The sequence below is a fragment of the Aspergillus neoniger genome, assembly GCF_003184625.1.
Source record: "Aspergillus neoniger CBS 115656 unplaced genomic scaffold BO87scaffold_27, whole genome shotgun sequence".
NCBI lineage: Eukaryota > Fungi > Ascomycota > Eurotiomycetes > Eurotiales > Aspergillaceae > Aspergillus > Aspergillus neoniger.
In genome coordinates, this window is record NW_020291155.1 from 81,687 (window position 1) to 103,245 (window position 21,559).

Below are 21,559 nucleotides of genomic sequence, written 5' to 3' on the forward strand. Positions count from 1 at the left end.
GATCTAATCCACTCACTCACCCACTCACCCCCAATTTAACCGCTCTTCCGGGGTTACCCGGTTAGGTATCGGGCGTGCAGGGCGAAACTTGCGCAGAACCTAAACTAGTCATGGTTAAGAAGATACAGTAGCACACCGTAGTTCACTGTAGTCTGCTGTAGATGTGTCCCTTGGGACTAACGGTGCGCAACAGAAAAAAAAAAAAAAAAAAAAAAGAGAGGGGCTGGTTTTTCGCCGGATTAGGTAGGAGATTCTTTCTGACATGATGGTTATCATTATAATACTAACTAACTAATTTAGCTTTATCTCCATGTTATGTATCTGTGCGCCTTTGCTATGTGCTTCCAGATGTATGTATGTATGTGTAGTTGTATGGACGAATCCAGTCGTCTTTTTCTGGTTCCATCCTCCTTGTCACTCCCCCACCGACCACCCTGCTCTTAACGCCTAAAGCCTAGTCCGTAATCACTAACGCCCCCGAATATGTACGGCATTCCCAGAGCGGAATATCAACGGAAGAAGAAAAATGTCGCAAAAAAAGAAGAAAAGTCGAAAGAAGAAAAAGAAAACAGAAAACCAAGAAGAGAAGTGAAAAAAAAAAAAAAAGCAACCCCCCTTTACACCGTAATGCGCCCTGGATGCATTATCCCGACCGTCTGCATACTAGCACCCTTGAACCGTGCCAGCAAGTTACTCACTATCTCCCGATAGGTGTTCATCTGAGATAGCTTGAACCGCTGGATTTTCCCACTCGCGGTCCGTGGGATCTCCTCCACGAAAATCACGCCCCCATCCAGCGCCTTATAGCTGGCCAATTGGTGCCGTGCAAAGTTGTACACATCGTCCGCAGTCAGCCGGCTGCCCGTCAGGCTCTTGGCTCGCACCACGAACGCTCGGGGCAGCTCCGTGCTGCCGTCCCGCGATGTAACCCCAATCACGGCGGCGTCCTCGATTTCCGGGTGCTTGAGTAGCGCTGCCTCCACCTCCGCCGGGGCCACCTGCCATCTGCACGTCACGGTTAGCACTTGCTTCGGGGTTTGCTTCCCAATTGACCACCACTTACCCTCGCACTTTAATCAATTCCTTGGTGCGCCCGTAGATGTAGAACTGCCCGGCGCTCACGTACGCAACGTCGCCGGTGCGGAACCACCCTCGGGCGTCTTTGGCGTCTGACCGGCCCTTGTACCCACTGAGGACCCCGGGCCCGCGCACCCAGAGCTCGCCAGGCTGGTTGTCCTCGAGCACCAGCTGGTGGTCCTGCCCAACCAGCCGCACCTCGTAGCCCTCCAGCAATCGGCCAATGCTGCCGGCGGGGGCCTGCTGAGGCCCGTAGCGATTCTGGAACACCACCCCCACTTCAGTCATCCCCCACAACTGGGAGGCACGGGCGTCACTGTGAAGCAGTTCCCGGAAGCGCTGCATGGCGGCGGCATCAATGGGAGCGCCGGCAACCCCGACGTAACGGAGAGAGGACAGAGAGCTAGTGGCGGACGAGGCTGACCGATTGAACTTGTGAATCATGGCGGGGACCATGTAGGTCTCGGTGATACCAAAATTGCGCACCGTCCGAATGAACAGGTTCATTTCAAAACGCGACAGCACAAACAAGGGCTCGCCATAGCGAATGGGAAATAGGTGGGTCCACAGCGCGCCAAACATGTGGAACATGGGCAGCGACATCAGGCGAGTTACCTCATAAGGCACATCGTATTGGATGGTGAGGTGGTGAGAGATCATGGCATGGTGGGTGAGGTATGCTGCCTTAGGCAGGCCTCCGGTGCCGCTGGTGGAGAACATGGCGGCCGGCGTCGATTTGGCGATCATCTCGTCATCAAAGGCCACCCAATCACTTTCGCCATACGCTAGAAGGTGGGCGAAGTTCACAACAGAGCCGCCCCCACTGCTCGGTAGTAGATAGGAGGCGCCGGCAGTCGCATAAGCCAATGGTCCGGCGAGGAAATATTGGGAGATGTAATCCCCTGCAGCCTCATCCACCAGACACACCTGGCTGGGATGCATTCCACGGTCGGCTGACACGCTCAGCACCGTAGGCAGTGCATCGGACGATGTGATGATCAGTTTTGGCTCCGCCAGTTGCAGAATGTGCTCCAGCTCTTGTGGTTGGCTGCGCGCGTTGGAGCCCATGAACACACCGCCAGCCCCGATGATGCTGAAGAACAGCGCGGGGTATATGATCTACCACACCATGAGTTAGTAAGAAGAGGATGATGGAGGGGCATGATGGGAATGACGATAATATGATGGAGAAACAGGTAACAAATCAAATTGAATAGAACAGAGAACAAAGAACAGGAAGGGTGGGTGAGGTTGGGGGAGGGGCAGAGAGAGAGAGATCTCGAGGTAAGTAGTAGTGTTTGGGGTGATTTGATAAGCGGGCCAGTCAGGGGAGGAAGATGACTAGATGATTACTTACACTATTTCCCAGGTGGACCAAAACACAATCGCCGGGCTGTACATTGTGGGCTTTCAGACCAGCAATCAGCGCTCGAACCAGAGTCTCGAACTGCAACGCGTTGAAGAATCGCGTAGCGTCCTCAGCGTCGATGAATATTGGCTGTTGCCGGTCATAGTGGACGGGGCCCCTAAAGGCAAAGGTCAACAAGTCGGTGTAGAAACCGTCACCGTGAGTGATGCCATGGTTGTTGGCGTGGTCCAGGTGGTTGTCGGGGTGGGTGAGGTTGAAGGGATCGCCCAGAGTGGGAGACTCCCAGAGACTACCCATCGTGGAGGAGAGTACTGGTGATTTGTTCAAGAATTGAAGGGATGATTGATTGACAAGATATGGAGGAGTGGAGGAGAAGATAGGAGTGGGAGACTAAAGATGGAACAGGAGAAGGGTTGGAGAGAGGGAGGTGGGAAACAGGAGGAGGGTGAGGATGAGAAGACAGGAGAGGGAGGGAGGAGGGAGAGGACGAGAGAGAGAGAGAGAGAAGCAAAGAGGGAAGAAAGAGGGTCAATTCAGTCCCGTTGAGTTAGTGTTGTCAGAGTTGAATCAAGTCCAGTTGAGTCCAGTCCAATGTGAATCAATCAAATCACACATGCCCCGTTTCCAGTGTGAAGGTGACGGGACCAGATGGGAGCAGTAAGTGGTAGTAGTAATAGTAGGAGGAGTAATGGTTAGACAAATGTCGGAGCCTGGACGAGGAATGATCATAAAAAGATCAGAAAGAATTATTTCCCCGATCCAGCAAAGGGGAATTCTGGGGCGATAAATATATCTCCATTCATGATGGGAAGTTTTAAGGGTAGTAGAAAATAAAAAAGGACCAGCTCATGAAACCGACAACTAATCCTGCGGCGAAAGTGAGAGAGAGAGAGAGCGACAGCAAGCTAGTAGAGCATGAGCTGTGCCAGTGAGAGAGGGGGGGAAGGTGTGAGTGGATGTGGGAATGACAAGGGAATTCCAGATTAATTCCAGTTATTTTTTCCAGTTTGGACCCCCATCACTTACCCTTTCGAACAAATGCCATGATTTGGAATTTGGAATTCCATCGCATCCTGAGAGAGAGACTCACTCCAAGATCGGGGCGTGGATCCCACTCCGACCCACGTCTTCCTCCCAAGACATCGAATGACAGCCGCCGATTGCAGCATCCACTAATCCCCTCGCGGTTTCGTCCTTCAGATCGCATCCCGAAGTGGGTCGCAACTTGGCCAGAGCGAACAGCTCCCGTCATGCAGACGAACTCACCTCTATTTCCTAGGCGGAAATTCAGAAAATCCAAAATATCAAAAAGAAATAAGAAATAAGAATTAGGAAATAAAAAAATTATAAAGCCAAAAAAAAGCAAAAACACCCCAAGACATAAAATAAAAACAGAAAATTAAAAAATACTCCAGAGAAAATAACAATATGAAAAACAAACCAAAGAAAAAATAAAAAAAAATTAGAATAGAATAAAAAATATAAAAGTTATTCTCCACAATCCATGATCTTCGTAACTTCCCTTCTCATCCCATCTTTTCCTCTTCCACTCTTTTTTTTTTTTTTTTCTTTCTTTCTCTGTTTCTCTTCCCCATACCTTAACTTAATCCATTATTGGGCATCTCTTCAGCCCGAACACCACGGTTCTTGACTCAATCTTCCTCATCCTGCTCTCCCATTGAATCTGATGGCTCCCACTCTCCCCTGTCATCGAGCCTCTCGATCGTGCATCTCCCTTTAGTCCCAAGCTGGTATTGTTCTTTGCTTCCCCCATTTAGTATAGCCTCCAATTATGTTCCATCCATTCAATCCCCCTCTTTTTCCTCTTGCCACTTTCACTCTTCAGGAATCGGCGGAGCGGTTAGTATCTAGTTCATGTCCTCGTGCAGCTGAACCCACCGGTTAGATCTCCCGCCTTGGGAACCGAACTAGCGTTCATCCATGGTTGACGCCCCAGCCTGCTGGATTTGGGGGCTTTGTATTCAGCTTCCAATTCAATCTCGACTTCCATCGTGCAATCATGCCTGCCTGTTTGGTATCCACCTCGCCTGACCCATGCTAGGCTGACGTCTTGCTTATCACTTTGGCAGCCAAAGGGTACGTCTTTTCCTGCAAGACGCGCCTGGCACCGCTGAAAATGTACCCCGCCCGCTAATGGAAACCTGGCTGGTGGTACGGTGTGGGTAACCCTCTGATCACTTGTCTCTTTCTTTCTTTCTCTGGTGTGTCTGTCGCTCTATCAGGCGCATATGCACTCTTCCCTCGACTCCATTACCGGGCCGCCTGGCCAGCACCTCGGGACACACTAGTCTTTCCCAACGACATGGCAGGGCTCCATCTGCAATCTGCGCCTGCCACCGATAGAACTCTTATTTAGTTGATTCTCCCAATTAGGAAAAAAGCAAGGAATCTGTGCGTCCTGCATGGATCGTGGGTGGATATTGCCGCCGGGGCCCTGTCAAGTCAACTCTTTCACTAACTTGCCTCTCAACAATCATCCTGTGTCCCGTGCTCCGATAATCCGATTATCGATTTTCCCATTGCCTCATCCCTCCACCTTTACGCCCCCCATCGGGCGGTGCAGCGGTGGGGAATACGATCCTCCCCCCGTGGCGAGCATCATTGCGTCTCACACGAGTGTCTTCACCTGCTAGCGTCAGGCAGGGAAACCCTGACCCTCCTGCAGGAGCCACTCGGACTGGTTGTGCCGGATCATGCTAATCTCTAGACCCTTCTATCTAGTTATCACTGTCACTAGATTCATCAGCCATGGATCTGAGGCGGCACGGTTCACTTCCCCCCTCCTTCGGGGACCATCCATTGGGTCTTCTCTTTCTCGATTCGGGGAATGCAGAGCTGAATCTTGAATGGCACCATGCCATCTTTCACTGCTCATTGGCAGTCAGCCTCAAATCCACCAATTTAGGGTGGGATTCCATCCCGTGCAATAGTATCAGGCTTCAGGTCTGGTGGATAAATCCTGAAAAACCTGGCTCGGCAAAGTGAAGTATCAGAAAAATAAAAATAAAGAGAAAAAAGATGAAAATAAAAATAATAAATTAATAAAAATAATAATAAAAAAAGAAAAGGATTTTGTAGAGGGAAAACGGGCCGACAGTATGCCGCATGCGGTATGCGTCCAGCTGCTGGGAACATGGACTAGACACAATAGCCCCAAGGTAACTCCGGTGTTCGATGTAGGTCCACGCTTCGGGAAATATACTTCTTCTGCATCGTTATGAGATGTCGTCATCCACAAAGATTCAAAAGACGCAGGTGCCCATTCACCGCAGTTGGCTCACGGCAATGCCAATTCGGAGGTGAACTGTGAACGCCTGTCAGGTCCTCTCTCTCTTCAACCCCTCACCTCATCTCTCTCAAATCATTCGTTGGGCCATGATCTTACCTAGGGTATAGCCAATTTTTGCAATTGCTCTTGTTTCCCTTTTGCGTCGGTCTGTACCTGATCCTCACACCAACCCTTGCCACTCGCATCCCTCCTCCTCCTCCACCTATCTTGGTTGGGATAACCTCTCTTGGGTGTCTGCTTCTTGTCTCTCACCCACCCTCCTCCTCCCTCACGTCCTCGGATTTGGAATATCCCGAGTCAGCATGTCATCCTCACCAGTACAGACCATTGTGTCGGTACCACAACCGGCCAAATGTGCATCAGGCCCACCGAGCCCAGGCGAAGCAACATTGACAGACCAGACTATAGTCAATGAGCTCTCAGAGAAGGTGGAGGCCTCAAACAATCATGCAGGCAACAACCCCTGGGACCTTGAAGCCCAAGAGCACAAGGTGAAGAAGCTATCTCGAATCCGGTATGCCTTGCTCAACATCTACCGTCGTCTCTTCACCTTGGTCTTCCTGGCCAATGTGGCCGTGTTCGTGGCCATCATGGTTACAGACCGGACCCTGTTAGCCCTGGTCAACGCCACCGCCGGCAACCTGATGGCATGTGGTTTGGCACGACAGCCGTTGGTGGTCAACTCCATCTTCATTTCCGTCTGCTCTATACCAAGATCAGCCCCGAAATGGTTGCGTCTGTTGGCCGCAAAGGCGTATCATTATGGCGGAGTGCACAGCGGATGTGGCGTAGCCGCTTTCGTTTGGTATGTGGGCTTCGTGGGCGTGATGTCTCGGGAGTACTGGACCGGAGCGTCGGTTCTATCCCTTGCGCCCGTTGTCTTAGCATACGTTATTCTTGTCCTGCTGCTGGCAATCATCGTGGTGGCCCACCCGAAGTTCCGCTTTAAGAGGCACGACTACTTCGAGCTGACGCACCGGTTCTCTGGATGGCTCGTCGTGGCACTCTTTGTGATATTGCTCATGATCTTCGCCGACCAGGCCAAAGAGGCGTACCATGAGTCTCTGGGTCGGTTCCTCGTCACTCTTCCTGCGTTCTGGTTCTTGATGGTCACGGTCGTGGCAATCATCCATCCCTGGCTTCTTCTCCGCAAAGTCCCCGTCCGGGCCGAATACCTCTCCTCGCATGCGGTGCGTCTCCACTTCACGCATACCACGACGAACTTCGGCAAGGGCATCCAATTATCCCGACACCCACTGCAAGACTGGCATGGCTTTGCCACGTTCCCGGACCCGGAAGGTAAAAGCTTCTCTGCGTTGGTGTCCAAAGCCGGGGACTGGACGACAGCCTGCATCCAAGACCCACCCACTCACCTCTGGAAGCGAGGGGTCTTGATTAACGGCTTTGCATACGCGATGCGGGTCTTCAAGCGCGTGGTGGTTGTAACGACAGGATCCGGAATCGGCCCGTGTCTCTCCTTCCTGGGGGATGCGAACCGGCCAGAACTTCGAGTACTCTGGCAGACGCGGGCACCGCTCAAAACGTACGGTCAGGACATCCTGAACCTGGTGTCCGAGATGGACACGAATCCGGTGATCATCGACACCAACCAGGCAGGACGAATCGACATGGTCCCGATTATCCGACAGATGGTCCGGGATTTTGACGCCGAGGCTGTCTGTGTTATCAGCAATCCATTCGTCACAAAGAAAGTGGTATACGAACTGGAATCTCACGGAATCCATGCATATGGACCCATTTTCGATTCATGATGTGCATATCTTCCTCCAACTATGTAATTGTTTTTTCTTCTTCTCATGTTCATGGTTATGTGATATCTTTTTTATTGTTTGATGAAAATATCCCCGGAGTTATTATGGAGTTCAAGGCGGAAAGATGAAAGACGAAGTTGAAGAAAGACGCGAACGGGAGTCCAAAGGAGCAAAAGGGTATTAAGGAGTTCACGCGGCAGACACATGGTATTTATTCTTTGAGTGATGGCGTTTCACATATGGTCGAAAAGGGGGCAAGGCGAGGCGAATACGGCAAGAAAGAGCGGGAAAGCGAAGGTGGTGAATGAATATCGATATTGTTCAAAGTGCATATACTACACTCAAATAGTGATGAATGAGTGAACTGAAACATAAGGGAAGAAGAGATGTATACACACACACACACAACGAAGCAAAGTTATCTTCACCAACAAGGTAGCAAGTAAGCGTAGCATCAGTAGCATCCAAGGGGGACCCCCATCCCACTAAATAGTTCAAATAATCCCAAACAAACCAAACCACTAGTCATTCAATCCATTCCCCAACTACTACCAACCTACCAACTAGAACCATCCAACCCAACAAAAAATAACAAAGTACTAGTACTACATACACTACGACATGCAGATTACCGATCCGATCTGCAGGGGGGGAGGTTTTAATAGAGAGTGAGAGGGAGAGCAAAAGGGCCGAGACAAGGGCTTGTGTAGCACGAGCGATTATTTACTACCTGTTGATATTCAGAGGGGGGGGAATAAATCTGGGTACGTGCATGAGACTGTAACCTGATTATTGAATAGTGGGTGGATGGGTGCAGTAGATGTCACACACATACACTGTTTACGACGGTTGGAAGAAGAAGGCGAGAGAAATACCATGAAGAGGACGAGACTGGCCTGGCCTGGCCAGTTCAGATCAGGGTACCTACGGAGTAACAGGAATAAGAATAAGTAAGCAAGGGTATGGTTGACTGGTGAGAACTTTTATTGATTGTGAGTTAGGGAATTAAAGCTGTACCTACCCGGATTGTGTCACACGGGGCTTTACTATACCTGGCTTGGCTTGGGTTGGGGGATTTGCGACTATGGGGTTACTAAAGGGCGATCAATAGTTCTTTATTGTTACGGTGGATAGTTTAGGATGGAGGCTTCGATTCAGGAAAAAATTATCGTTTTTCTTTAGTTCTATTAATCAGGTATATTGGTAGCGATCTTGACACTCTTCATTTTTGAGGACAACAACAAAAGGTGGTTGGTGCAGAACAGAAGAAATAGCCAGGTTTGTGACATATTTGTAGCAACTATGGGTATCATGCAGACTGTGAAAATTCCCCACTCCGTGATAAGACAATGAAAATTCTAAGTAAGAAAGACGAACTTTTTTTCTCCGATATTCCCCCTTTTTTTTGTTTAATTCCATGCCAGTGGTATTAGAGAGTTCATTAGGACATGGCAAGCCAATTTGTTGAGAGTGACTGTTGAGAGCAACTGAGATGAATCCGAATCTTTAGGATTTATTAATCGTCCAATTCGTTAAAAATCGTAACGTCGTAAGCGGCGTAGCTTGGTATGGACATCTGTCGAGTCCAGGTTTGTTGAAAAAGAAAAAAAAAAATAGATGAAGGAAAGTCAACGGTGAAGTTAAAGGTGTTATGTGCGTCTTGAGCTTTGGGAATCGACAGACGGCGCTCGGTTACTGGCTGCAGGTACCGTCGGTTCCGCAGTCAAGTCATCGGTTGTCAGGCGAGAGCGACCCCGGATTGAAGAGTGAGTAGAGTCACTGTCCAGTCGAAGGGAGTCCATGCGCTCCAATTGCTCATACTCGGGCAGGTGAATGGGGGATCCGTGATAGTCCTCCATGATGCTGTCACCATCGAGCATGGTGTATCCAGGCGGGCTGGCAGGCACATCTTCGTACACCGGCGGCATCTCTTCATCCCAGCTGATGCCGAGACCGCTGCGCTCCGTAACATGAAGGTGGAACTGCATGCGCAAGACGCGCGCCGCCCCGGTGGGAGTAATGAGCTTGGGGTTCCGGTTCGGGCAGAACTCCTCAGCCACGATCAATTCAATGACAAGGTTGTGTCTCGCTTCCAAGCCACCAGGGGTTTCGAGATCGCAAACAGGGTTGCAAGAAGGGTTGATGTTCGCTTCGAACTGCATGCTGATTTCGCCGCCAGCGGTGTCGAAGTCAGTCTTCCAGCCCTCTTTCTCTTCGTTGTGGCCGATGATGCGCGTCTCTTGGTGAAGGACTCCCTTGCCCTCGCCCCCGATCTTGTGTGCATGCTTGGTGCAAGCGGTGGACACGATCTTTTGGTGTTCTTCGATCCGCCACATCATCTTACGCAGGCGCCACCGAGTCTGCGTGTCCTCCTTCTTGTCCACGATTCCGCTCAGAGTCATCTGAACGGGAAAGGTGCCAATCGGGTGCACAACAGAGGGAAGAACGATGCGGCCGGTGAGGTTGGTAGGGGGGAAGATGCGGATTGAGGACTTGTCGTTTCCGGGAAGGATGGCACGCTTGATGTGCACGGGCATCTCGTAGGTGTATTCCTCGCCGTTGACGTTGTGGGCACGCGCAGAAAGGAAGTACTCGACTTGACCGAGCGAACCGTTGCAGGAGGCGGGCAGATGACCGGGGAACAGGTAGCTGAAGGGGAATTCATGGTCGCCATTCTTGAGATGAAGAGGCTCAGTCAGGAAGTTCCAGTGAGTCAGTTCCTCCGTGCGCGATGCGCAGTTGGCGCAGTCTCTGGAAACAGGCTTCTTCGTTGTCAGTCTGCTCATCAGGCGCATATCGAAAGTGTCCAGGGTGACCATGCCAGCCAGCTCGGAGATGCTGATCTTCAGGCGCCCCGAGAACAGCGCACCAGTGGAGTTCGCAGGGGATCCGTAGCACACAAGCGGCGGGGATTCGACAATGACGTCTAGTTTAGCATGAGCATTGGCAATCTCCTCTTGTCCGGCGCGCTCCTTGGAACGGGAGGACCGGCCATGGCTGCGTCGCTTGTCCTTGCTGTGATCACGGTGGGGGTGGATGAGGTGTTCGACGGCGAAAGACAGACGACGCTCGGGTGAACGGGCTCTTTCCGCACCATGCGTGGACGGCTTCTTGGAGGCCACTGTGTTCGGTGGGATCTCATTCACAGACGACGAGGACGAGGAGTTGGAGTGGGAGACGGAAGAGTGGTGAGAGGAGTGGTGGTGGTGAGAGAGGGAAGGGCGAACAAAGCTGGAGAGTAGACGGCCAGGCATGGTGTCAAAAGTTCAAGTGGCTAACACTTTGAGTTTGTGACAACCGTGCCGGGCAAAAGAATATGAGAATTTGTGAGAGCCGGCTTTGTAGGCCCCTACTTCGGCTGTGGAGAAAATGTTCCGGTGAGAGGTTGCTGTGGACGGAATAGGGATGGTTCGAAGACTAGAGCTTGTATATGTAGATGCTGCTGAACAATAACTTGGGAAGTGATTGTTTAGGAATTGCTTCGATATTGGTAGAGTTGCGATGTGTGGTAGACGACCAAGTTCATAATCCAGTTGACGTGTGGTGGTATTGTTGACGTTCGTCTAGATGTTGCTGTCAAGATGATGGAGTATCCAAGCACCGGTACGGAGGATACAATGGGCAGTGTGGTATAGTTGAAGTCACCACTTGGGTTCAGATGCTATGGGATGGTGAAGGGAAGATGAGATGAATTGGGTGTGACAGAAGCAGAAGAATCAAGAAGGGAAGAATAAAAGTGGGAGAGCAGCTGCCTTTGAATGAACGCAACAAGCTTTTTTATTTTTTTTTAAAACCAGATATATTTCCCCAAGAGAGAAAAAAAAAGAAACGAGGACTACCTCAAAAATCGAATTTTCTACTCCTGAGTTTTTACTTTCCAAATTCGCCCTTTTTTTAGTATGGTTTCTTCTAGGACGTTCCCACCGCATGTAACAGGTGCCATTCATTCCCTGGTCTGGCCACCTTCAGGGCTCCATCTCATCGGGCGGACGATGGAGGTTGAGTGGGGCCCGGCAGAAAAAGCGTCATCGTGGGCCTTACATTACGCTTTCCGTACGTGACAAAACGGCTGTCTCCGGCGGAAAGCGTCTGCGTCTGAGAAAGTAGAAACACACTCGGTTCCTGTTGTGCTGCTGGGCGGAAGGATTTCCCCGAGGAGAAAAGCGTGCGCCATGCAACAGAATGGTTTGACAGGCTCACAGGCTCCATCAACCATTGTCATCGATGTGTAGCTTACACAGGATCTTGCGTGATCTAAATGATAATACTTGTTGTATGGGAGAATTACATTCAATGAATGGGACATTCTAGATCTGGGGACTCATCATCAGTGGTTAATGTGTCCCCACGGTGGACTTCACAATAGATGCCATCGACCCAATTCTAGAATATTCAAGGACTCGTCAGCCTATGGCAACTTGGGGTTGATCATTCACAGTCTCAAGTCAATGTCATCTATCCGCAGTCTGACCCCAACCCCGGATCTGTGATTCTGAATAATCAAATGTATGGCAATAATCAAGGCGTCAGACAGTCTTGTCCTCGGCTAAATCCTACGGATGCTAGTATTTGTTTCGACATCAGCGCAACATGTACGCCTTACTTACAGGTTGATTCGTTTCTCTTCACAATTCAACGCATGTGATACTGTCCGGGCTCATGCAGTCTGCTTCTGAGAAAGACGTGCTACTACCTGCATGAAGTGTGTTTTACGAAGCTGCAACAAAATCGTATTTAATCTACCCTGCTGCATCACTTGAACACTTCGCTAGCCACAAAGCATGGTGATTAGCTCTCCGATGTCCCTCCGTCGAGGCCGTGCGCAGTGACTCACTCCTACCCCATAGAAAATGGACTTAGTCTGGCTGTCCCTGGGTCCGGAACGAAGTCCCTCCCCTGGCTGTCGATCGTTCGCTCGCGAATGTTTGCGTGACCCAGGCGCGTATTCGTAGAGAGGCGGTGATGATTTGACGCAATACCTACTAGTGATTATTCAGAATGAACTCGTGGTCCTAATCATCGGGCTTCGAGATCATGCCAAATTGCTCAGTGATGTTGTCATGTCCTTTTGTTGGAGATCCGAACCAAGGATAATGGGGCTGACTAAGGTTCTAGACAGTATTCCCCTCCAGGTCACGCCACAATTTGATTGGGCCGTTGTATAGTTGGGGGCCCAGGGCCTGCCACGACAACCATAGTACGTACTCTATTGACAGCATTAGTAGAGAGCCAATTCTTGATGTGGTGCCTGATGAGCAATGGAGAGATGGAAGACAAGGAAGCATGACAAGTCACTCAAATCATCATAGTGTTTCCGGCACCGAATATCCGTCCAAGACGGCAGCCGGGACCTGAGCCCGTAACGACACCTGACAAAAAGGGCGCTTTCTTTGCTCGTTCAGGAAGGTCAGCTGCCGTCATCAAACCATCACGTGGCGTCATATAGTGGCAGAGAGAGCCCGAAATTCTGAACAGTTGCAAGGCGGTCTGGCGCAAGTTTTGCGCGTACGAGCGGTGACCGGCACCGTGACGCGGGTATACATTACCATACCGCAACACGTTGCGACACTAATTGGAGATCCTCTGGATCTGTGATGCCGCTTGCACTTTTTGAGCCAACGAGGCGCTGAATCCGCGGACGGAGGAAGACGCTAGCCCCATCAGAACCAGATGTTTTGCGTACGGAATGGGAACCTTTTGGGAAATAATCCAAAAAAAAAAATTCTTTGCAGAGTTTTTATTCCATTGCAGCGCCTCTTGAGTCTTGAGGTTACAGCTCGGCCAGGTTCCACATCCCGACAAGGCCAAAGGGAGAAAAAAAGGAGACTAAATTGTCAAGGGCAAATTCGAAGAGAAAATAAAAATCTTGATTAGGATATGTGCCTTTTTTTTTTTCTTTTCCACCCGCGCGGTACAGCGGTACCCTGTTCCGATGAGACTTGGTTGAGTGGCTTGTCAAGGGCTCGGGCTCAGGCACTGAGGACCTGAATGACGAAGCTGGCTGCAGGCTCTCCTCGTTATTGCCATTCCTGGCCAAGTCTCACGATGGTTTTGACGGCGCTAACAGGGACCCCTTTGCTCAGGAGGAAGATTCCGTTGTTGCTCACTGCAAGGCGATAGGTTCGCCTTTTTCCCCGCACTGCTGAAAATTCCGTTCTATGCGGGGCATCACATCATCCGGCTGCAGTTGCCGGTCGGTCGGTGTAGATGAAAGTGGTGGTTAGTTAGCCTCGTAGGATAGTATGAGGGTTGCGTGAGAAAACAACAATTGAATTGGGAAATAATATCCAAAAGTAATATGTAGTTAACATATGATATTCACTACTAATGTTGAAGTTCTAGACTAAAGCAACGTGCGTTGTGACTTGGCCAGGGACAGTTCTGACGTTCTGACGAATGACTACCCATTGCCGCCATACCCATTACCTAACAGTTTCACCACTACCCATTGAGCTGCCAGGACGACAGCATGCGCAATGTGAAATGATCGGTCTGACCTCTGACGATCCAGGTACCTTGGCCGACTTTTCACCCTGATGGTCCTCCAGCTGTCGGCTTGACCGTCCCGGTTTCCTGAGAGTTTCGGCACATCTTGTCACTGACGGCCACGGATGGCCGATTCGATCACGCCACGAGTTCGGATGTTACTATACAGGATTTTAGCCTCAGTGTTACCCGCCAAGCCTCATCGACAAAGTACTGGTCAGCTCATGTTATATGATCGCTGGCCTGTCATATATGGGGATGTTAGAGAATTGACACTGACTGTATCAGGCTAATATCTGAGTCGGCAAGGGCCGCCTCCAGCTGATGCTCCTAAATTCTTCTACATCAAGTTAATCTTGGGGAAGCGCCGACGCAGGTGCATGCACTAGATCTTGGTCCATTGCGCAATACACTGATGATCAGACCGTGAAGATTGCATCCGGTGACCATTCTTCACTCTCACAGAATCCTCCTTACTGCCGATATGATTCCCCAATTGCGTGAAACTCACCATCCAGACTAGTCTTTGCTCTATAATACGAATCTGTTTGCTATATGGCGATCGATAACAAACCAACTCCGACAGAGTATGATCACATTCCCCATGTTTCTTTTTGCCAATCGCCTAGTTTCACCCAGCAGGAGATGTCTACATGAGGGATTTCTACTACTCCTGCCTGAGCACGCACGGCGGTTGCGTTATTAACCGCCATCTTGTGGACTAGTGCCGTGACGGCTTCCTGAAACCCCTCCCAGCTTGGATGTGCAGAAGCTTGGACCCATTCCATGCAGCTGCAAAACAGGTAGTAGTAGCAGTGAATGGTCATATTAATGATGCCAACTACGAATGCTAAAGCGTTTTCTTGCAAGGTGCAAGGCCATGTTTACCGTTGCGCCTTTTCCATTGGGTCTTTCCGCGGAAACCCCTCCCAAAGGTGGATGAGGGTATGTAGTGGACTAGCGGTACGCCGCACCCCCCGTTTTTCTCGAATGGGGCTTGCCCACCGGCCCGGCTCTCTTTTCATGGTTAGCTTTGGCGGACTCCATGCGATGACTCTTCACCACGGCACTAGCGCCTCAGAATTTTCTCTCCTTTCTCCTCCAAGGTCTCTGGACCAGCTCATTCACTCACTAAATGAGGATTTAGCGGGAATTACACCATTCTGGTCCCAGGACTTCGGCGACTGCCGTTGTCCCCCAATTCCCTTGCCCGGTAAGGTCCTCGACGGAAGTCAGATCGGTCCGTGGGTACACCACTTGCAGTCTTTGGTTGACGCCGTACCTGCCGTCCGCTCAGGTTGATGCTATCCGCTTTTTACCGCCATTCCTACACAAAGCCATATATTCTATGACTAACGGTGGCCCGATGGTCTCGGATATCGTCGCTCAACTTACTTGCTCTATTTGCCTAGACCGACTGAGAATTGCCACGACGTCTGTGTTTACGTTTCATGGCAGATTCATGGTTACTTATAATCTTACTATCAAATAGACTCGAGAGCTCTTGAACCCCGCGGGGGTAAAGTCCGGCACATTGATACCATCATGTCTCAATCTGGTCGTTTGAACATGATTGCGTCGCAAAATCTATGCTCGGCAGTATATTTATGGCTGTTTTCGACGATGAATTTCTAGTTCATAGCTGCTGCCCGCGGCATGATGCGCAGCAATTGCCATGTGAACCGACTCTGTGTGTCCGCGGGTTTTCAGCCCTACAATACCGGCTATCAGCACCCGAGAACTTAGATGATAGGATATTGCACGAACCTTCGTAGCCAAAACCTTCTGTTTGGAATTCACTCCGGCCGAATTGCACAGGACGTGGGTTTCTGTGTTCCACCTGCTAGTGCAATCCATCTTAGGAAGTTCTAGAAGCCAATGGTAGAGAGAACTGTATACTGACTCTGCTCTTGAGACTCCTACGTTCAAACATGGGTTATCTTACGGTCTGTCATTGACCATCCTGGATACTACCGATCTCCAGCGACTATAGTCACTGAATCTAGATCCAGTTACTAGGAAAAGGAGAGCTGAATCATGGCCATGTGATGACGTCTCTATCTAATCTGGCCCCTGCTACCGCCGACTCTACCCGCGGAAAAACACTAGAAGCCGACAAGGAATCACTAGAATCCTCGATCAATATATCGATTCTAGTGTATTCCTCATCATTGGCTATACCTGGTACTACTAGTTTGACTGGTCTTCTTTTGGGACCGGAGAACCGCGGGGTCTCCGTACTTTGCCCGATACAGTCAGTCTCTGGATGCCGTCGAGCCGAGACAATGTCTCTTTTCCAAATACCACCCTAGAAATACTTCTAGTCGTCCCTTGGTTTGTATATCGACATGGAATTTGTAAGCAGTTCAGGCTAAGAGCGAAAGGATCCATGGTGATAGCCTTATCCTAGTACTTTAGAAGGTTGGCTGGGTCCGCGGAGAGACCTGCAATGCAAGTGCTCTGTGACATTCATGTGATTGGTGGGGGCCATAATCTTCTTTTCCGCGCATAGAGCTTACTTACTAATTCGTATCAAACGGATCAGGAAGGTGACAGCTGAGATGTTGAGAGATACGTATGCTGTTGCTGAAAATGGATATGATTGAAGTCAGTAAAAAGCATAATCAATATTACTAATGTTGACATTTGAGTCAGCTTATGGTTGACATTAAGTAGGCACCTGGTACTTTTGATGTCATTGGCGTCGGAACGCAATGCTGGTAATGGAACGCGCAATGCTAGCTGCATTCATCAAACTTGCTTGGAGGAGCTCCTCCGTGCATTTTGTAAATATGATGAGGCTTTAGTTGCTCTTCTGATGCTACTAAGTAAGTCTGTATCGTTTCAGTACAAATGTGAGAAATGTTGGTATATGTTACCAATTTACTAGTAATAAATATATCCACAGTAACGGAGTAGATCTCGTAAAAGTATATATTCTCAGCATTATGATCATTTTCTAGCCAATCGTACTAGTACTTGGATATTTGAGGTCGCTCGCATAGAACAAGCTACTAAGTTAGTAGCATCCGATAAACCAATAAATTCCACAATTCGGAAGATTTATCACACTAATTTCCTACAATTAGAAATGCAATTGGAACTATCTTCCGATGTACTCAATTCGTAAGTCACGTGGTGATAGCTCCGCGTCCGGGAGACATGGAGCTCTAGAGATCGTCAACCCAGGACCCTGAGACGAATCAACTATTTATCCCTTTTCTAATCCTCACCATTCAACCCATCGGGGTCACACTCCCCTAACGGTGTCTCAATCTGAATAAACCAACACTATTTGTATGCTATAGCCCAACAATTGGTGGATTACAACCCCCAGCATCACGTGCATCATTTCATGCAAGCGGCGAACGGTCGTCGAATATCCCCCGAAAAAAGCACCCCGTTGAGCTCCTACTAGCTTCTCCCACAATTTGTCAAACCTCCCGACGATCCAATTACTCCTGACTATCTCCCCTTCATTCCTAAAGTTCAACGTCCAAATCACCCCCTTTTGATTACTCCCACGCCATGTCCCCGTCAACATTACTCTCTCTCGGTTCCGCGATTCTAGCCGTGTTCCTCTTCTGGACACTCTCCTCAACCACGTCCTCACCCTTCGGCGGCGCATTCCCTCGTCTATACAACAAGCGGATATGTCTCCTGATCGCCCACCCGGACGATGAAGCCATGTTCTTCGCGCCCACGGTACTGGCCCTGACCAGACCGGAGTACGGCAACCACCTCAAGATCCTCTGTCTCAGCAGTGGTAAGCAGCACCCACATAAACCATCGAACAAACACCCCTCTCCCCCAATATACACCCACTAACACCAACCCGCAACACGAAACAGGAGACGCCGACGGCCTGGGCCACATCCGCAAAAAGGAGCTCGTGAAAAGCGCCCTGCAACTAGGCCTACGCCAAGAATCAGACGTATACATCATCGACGACCCCACCCGATTCCGCGACAGCATGACCGTCCAATGGACCGAGTCCGACGTATCAGCTGTTCTCGAACACGCCTTTGCCCCCGACCTCAGCGACAGCACCTCTTCTTCCAAGAAGAAGTCGAACAAAGCCGACTCTGCACCTACGGCCACCATCGACGTGCTGTTGACCTTCGACAAGGGAGGTATCAGCAACCACCCTAATCACCGGTCTCTGTACCACGGCGCTGTTCATTTCCTGCGGTCCCTGATGAAGGATAAATCGGGGTATACCTGTCCCGTCACTCTGTATACGCTTACCACGACGAATCTGCTGCGCAAGTACGCGGGTGTGCTGGATGCGCCGTTTACGATGGTTCGGGGCGCGCTGCATTCGGTTCTGGGCCGTGGTGGTGCTGGATCTAAGGGCCAGCTCCCGTCGCGGCTTTTGTTTGTCAGTTCTGTTAATGAGTGGATGACTGCGCAGTCGGCTATGGTTAAGGCCCATCAGAGCCAGATGGTGTGGTTCCGGTGGGGTTGGATTACGATTGGTCGGTACATGGTGGTGAATGATTTGAAGGCGGAGAAGATATGATGATGGTGGTGGAGCCTGGCTATAGGCTCAGTGAACTGACTGGATAGGTGCCTTGCATTTTGTAGCATATACCCGCATTGTATGTATATGATTATGAATGGATCCTTGGTGGACTGACGTTGTCTGAGGTATACAATCAGACGTCAAGTCCCATTTCTGTATAGGTATGCACCCCGTCGGAGCATGGCTCGAAAGATTGATACTGACTACTGTTTTGCTTACTGAAAGACAATACTCTCACAATCAAAAGAATAATGATAATATTCGAAAAGCATAAAAGAGCTCAATATGTAACATGTCATATAGACAGGGTATCCGCTCAGGTAAGGCAATACATGCACACATGAGGTATCATAACTGACAGCCAAAGATCAGCTCATCATATATCCCGCTTCAGGACATGAAGAAAAGAAAAGCGAAAGAAAGAAATCTGGGCTAAGTGAAGGTATCCGCAAATTGTTAACTTTTCCGGATGCGCAGATGAAAGTCACAATCGAAGTTATAAAAAAAAGGAAAAAAGAAGAAAAAAGAAGATGGTGATGAAGAGAGTGAGAGAAAGCGAAGTGGCTCGGATATGAGCTAGAATCAGGCCCATGAGAGAGGACCCGGACCTGTGGTTATGGAATCGTCCTCCTCTCTTGTTTGGCGTCCCCAAGTGGTAGAGCGCGCTTGTCTGGGCGTCCTTGCGGTAACTCTAGGGATCTCATACTCGCCAGTTTCATATCCCAGTTCTTCCGCCAGGAAAGCTTCGTCGTCGTAAGTGCTACTGAGATTGTCTTCGTGTACAGCCTCGAAAAGCCTTCTCAGGGGTGGAATGGACAGATCAAGATGCGGGGCAGATTGTCGATAATAATCCCAGAAAATGTCGTCGTCTATATCGTTTGCGTCGTCATCAAGCTCGAAGTTCATTCCGAAGGTTGGCCGCCGGACTGGTACTCTGTCATGGGATCTAATATTACGCTGGCGCCAAGAGGTAGCACCATCGAATTCGACGAGCCCTCCTCGGGTATGGTATACTACGGACTCCGGCAAAAAGTCTCGCCATTCTTCCAGCGCCTGCGGAAGAAGGGTCCGTTCCCACGCTTGGTTCCGACGACCCAGCCAACGATGGTGGATCAGCAATAGTCTTGCAAGACGCTCCATGACAACGGTTTGCTGCATAGTGCGCAAGCGCAGAATGTCATATGCGTGCACAGCATCTGCAAAGGCTCGTGATTTGAGGATTTCCGTTTGTGCCTGTCCCAGATACGCCTCTATTATCGACCTCGCAGTTCTTCTCTTCTTTCTTGTCTCCCTGAGAATATTATACGCAGCTTCCATATGGTGCAGGAATTCCGACAGCCTGGCGCGATCCCACGCAGTTTTGGCGAGGATATGGTGCACCTCGATGGTTGGACGCACGTTGAAAGGCTCGGAAGTCATTGTTTCGAACATGGAGTTGAGGAAGTCATATGAAACCTGGCCCTTCGCATTCCTTTCAGCGTCGGGGCCAAACCTCGGACGCGACAAAACAAACGATCGCTCAAATAGCTCGAGCCAGACATTCTCCGGCACCGGGATGTCATATTTGTTCGAAATAAAATCTATGGTACGCAGCGCGGCAGGGATGTCATTGTTGGTGCCGAAGGCATGAGCTACGGCGAACAGCAGGTGGTTTGTGGGGTACAGCGGTGAGGAACGGTCGTATGGGGTCACTTCTGGAAGCATCGACTCATCGACCTGGTCTAGCAGCGAATCAACGTCAATGTTCCAGACGGTGTGCAGGACATTCTTGATTCCTTGCATATGGCCAACTCGGCTTGACGCAAGGATCACATTGACAAAGGTGGTGGTGTCCCCCGAGGTACCCTCCTGTGTCATCTCGTTGAAGATCTGCAGCACTTCTTTTCTCACACTTCGGGCAGCCGTACCGTAACCTTGCCATCCGGGGTTGGGTTCGAAGAATCTCCTCTTCCGATACAGGTAAGGGGTCATTCTGAGGCGATACTTCTCCAAGCCGGTGTATGCTCTATCCCAGACTTTCGCCTCCATGTAGTAATTATAGCACTGGGAATCTGGCACCATTCCATCCTCCCTAATTGTTTGCCAGATATAGTCTGCCATGATAGCATCGCCCATTGAGCGTGCGCATTTGAGCAGGTGCGTGTACTCAGCCAGGCCCAAGGGTTGGCCGCCCGCCCACCTAATCTGCAGGATGGCAGAAAGGTTACTGGCAAACTCGTCGAAAATCGAGTCCAGTGATTTGTACTGCTTGACATCAACAGCCGACGGATGAATGGGACGATGGATTTCCCGATAGGGATCGATAAAGTAAGCCGGGGAGAGGAGATGGAAGACTTCAACAAAGGTGCTGGGTGGCATCAAGCAAACCAAGCTCTCAAAGCGAGGATCAAGCATCGCATCCATCACCTGGTCTGGTTGGCCATCTCGGAGGATAGCGTTGAAATGTCGCTTCACATCCTCGAAACTCTCGACCCGGGGACCAGCCCCAATGTCGTGCCCTCTGTCGTCTTGTGCATAGGAGATCTCATGATCGCCCAAGTCAACCTGACCAGGTTCCAGTATGCCCGTGGCTCCCCGTCCCAGCTGTGGAGCATGTCTATTAGCGAACCAGCCTTTATTCCTAGAATGATTGCTGCTGTCGTCGTTCCGATATCGAAGATGTAAATGTGATCCGGATGATCGTTGGCGGCGCGTAGGATCCCGAAGTATAAGAAGTGGAGAACAGCGAGGTAGGTGAGTTAATCGACATCGACGGTACGTAGGACACACCAAATGAGAGCCCAAGCTCTCACTGGAACGAATAAACCCCAGCATTGCGAACTGAGGACAGGAAACATGAAGGAACGTAGGGAAAAAGCCGGGGGGGTGTTCAGGCCGTCAGAAGTTGGGGGGAATCGAGCTGCGACTATAAAAGCGGAGTAAATGAGGAGGTGCCGCTTGTTGTGGTCTTGGCGGGCCAGATCCCTGTCAGACTCTGTAGCCTTTTTCACCATCCATGTCCCGCGTCTGCTGTACACGCT

The 21,559-nt window shown here is 50.2% G+C and overlaps 5 protein-coding genes across 5 annotated transcripts; 2 read left to right on the forward strand and 3 right to left on the reverse strand.

Annotated features, from left to right (window-relative positions):
- Positions 1-308: 308 nt before the first annotated feature.
- On the reverse strand, positions 309-3,214 carry afeA (adenylate-forming enzyme AfeA). Its single transcript, XM_025620643.1, has 3 exons — positions 2,435-3,214; positions 1,064-2,196; positions 309-1,005 (listed from the first exon to the last, which is right to left on the reverse strand). The coding sequence occupies exons 1-3, from the start codon at positions 2,741-2,743 to the stop codon at positions 618-620; spliced, it is 1,830 nt and encodes a 609-aa protein (XP_025477180.1). The 5' UTR covers positions 2,744-3,214; the 3' UTR covers positions 309-617.
- Positions 3,215-5,847: 2,633 nt separating this feature from the next.
- On the forward strand, positions 5,848-7,689 carry BO87DRAFT_118808 (integral membrane protein TmpA). The gene has a single exon (XM_025617933.1). The coding sequence runs from the start codon at positions 6,059-6,061 to the stop codon at positions 7,526-7,528; it is 1,470 nt and encodes a 489-aa protein (XP_025477181.1). The 5' UTR covers positions 5,848-6,058; the 3' UTR covers positions 7,529-7,689.
- Positions 7,690-9,177: 1,488 nt separating this feature from the next.
- On the reverse strand, positions 9,178-10,782 carry BO87DRAFT_314321 (alpha-arrestin; the record flags this gene model as incomplete). Its single annotated transcript, XM_025619653.1, has 1 exon — positions 9,178-10,782. The coding sequence occupies one exon, from the start codon at positions 10,780-10,782 to the stop codon at positions 9,178-9,180; it is 1,605 nt and encodes a 534-aa protein (XP_025477182.1).
- Positions 10,783-17,229: 6,447 nt separating this feature from the next.
- On the forward strand, positions 17,230-18,781 carry BO87DRAFT_408671 (PIG-L family deacetylase). Its single transcript, XM_025626176.1, has 3 exons — positions 17,230-17,780; positions 17,866-18,700; positions 18,765-18,781. The coding sequence occupies exons 1-2, from the start codon at positions 17,543-17,545 to the stop codon at positions 18,534-18,536; spliced, it is 909 nt and encodes a 302-aa protein (XP_025477183.1). The 5' UTR covers positions 17,230-17,542; the 3' UTR covers positions 18,537-18,700; positions 18,765-18,781.
- A 21-nt stretch (positions 18,782-18,802) lies between these two features.
- On the reverse strand, positions 18,803-21,427 carry BO87DRAFT_378729 (uncharacterized protein). Its single transcript, XM_025623862.1, has one exon. The coding sequence runs from the start codon at positions 20,940-20,942 to the stop codon at positions 19,122-19,124; it is 1,821 nt and encodes a 606-aa protein (XP_025477184.1). The 5' UTR covers positions 20,943-21,427; the 3' UTR covers positions 18,803-19,121.
- Positions 21,428-21,559: the final 132 nt, after the last annotated feature.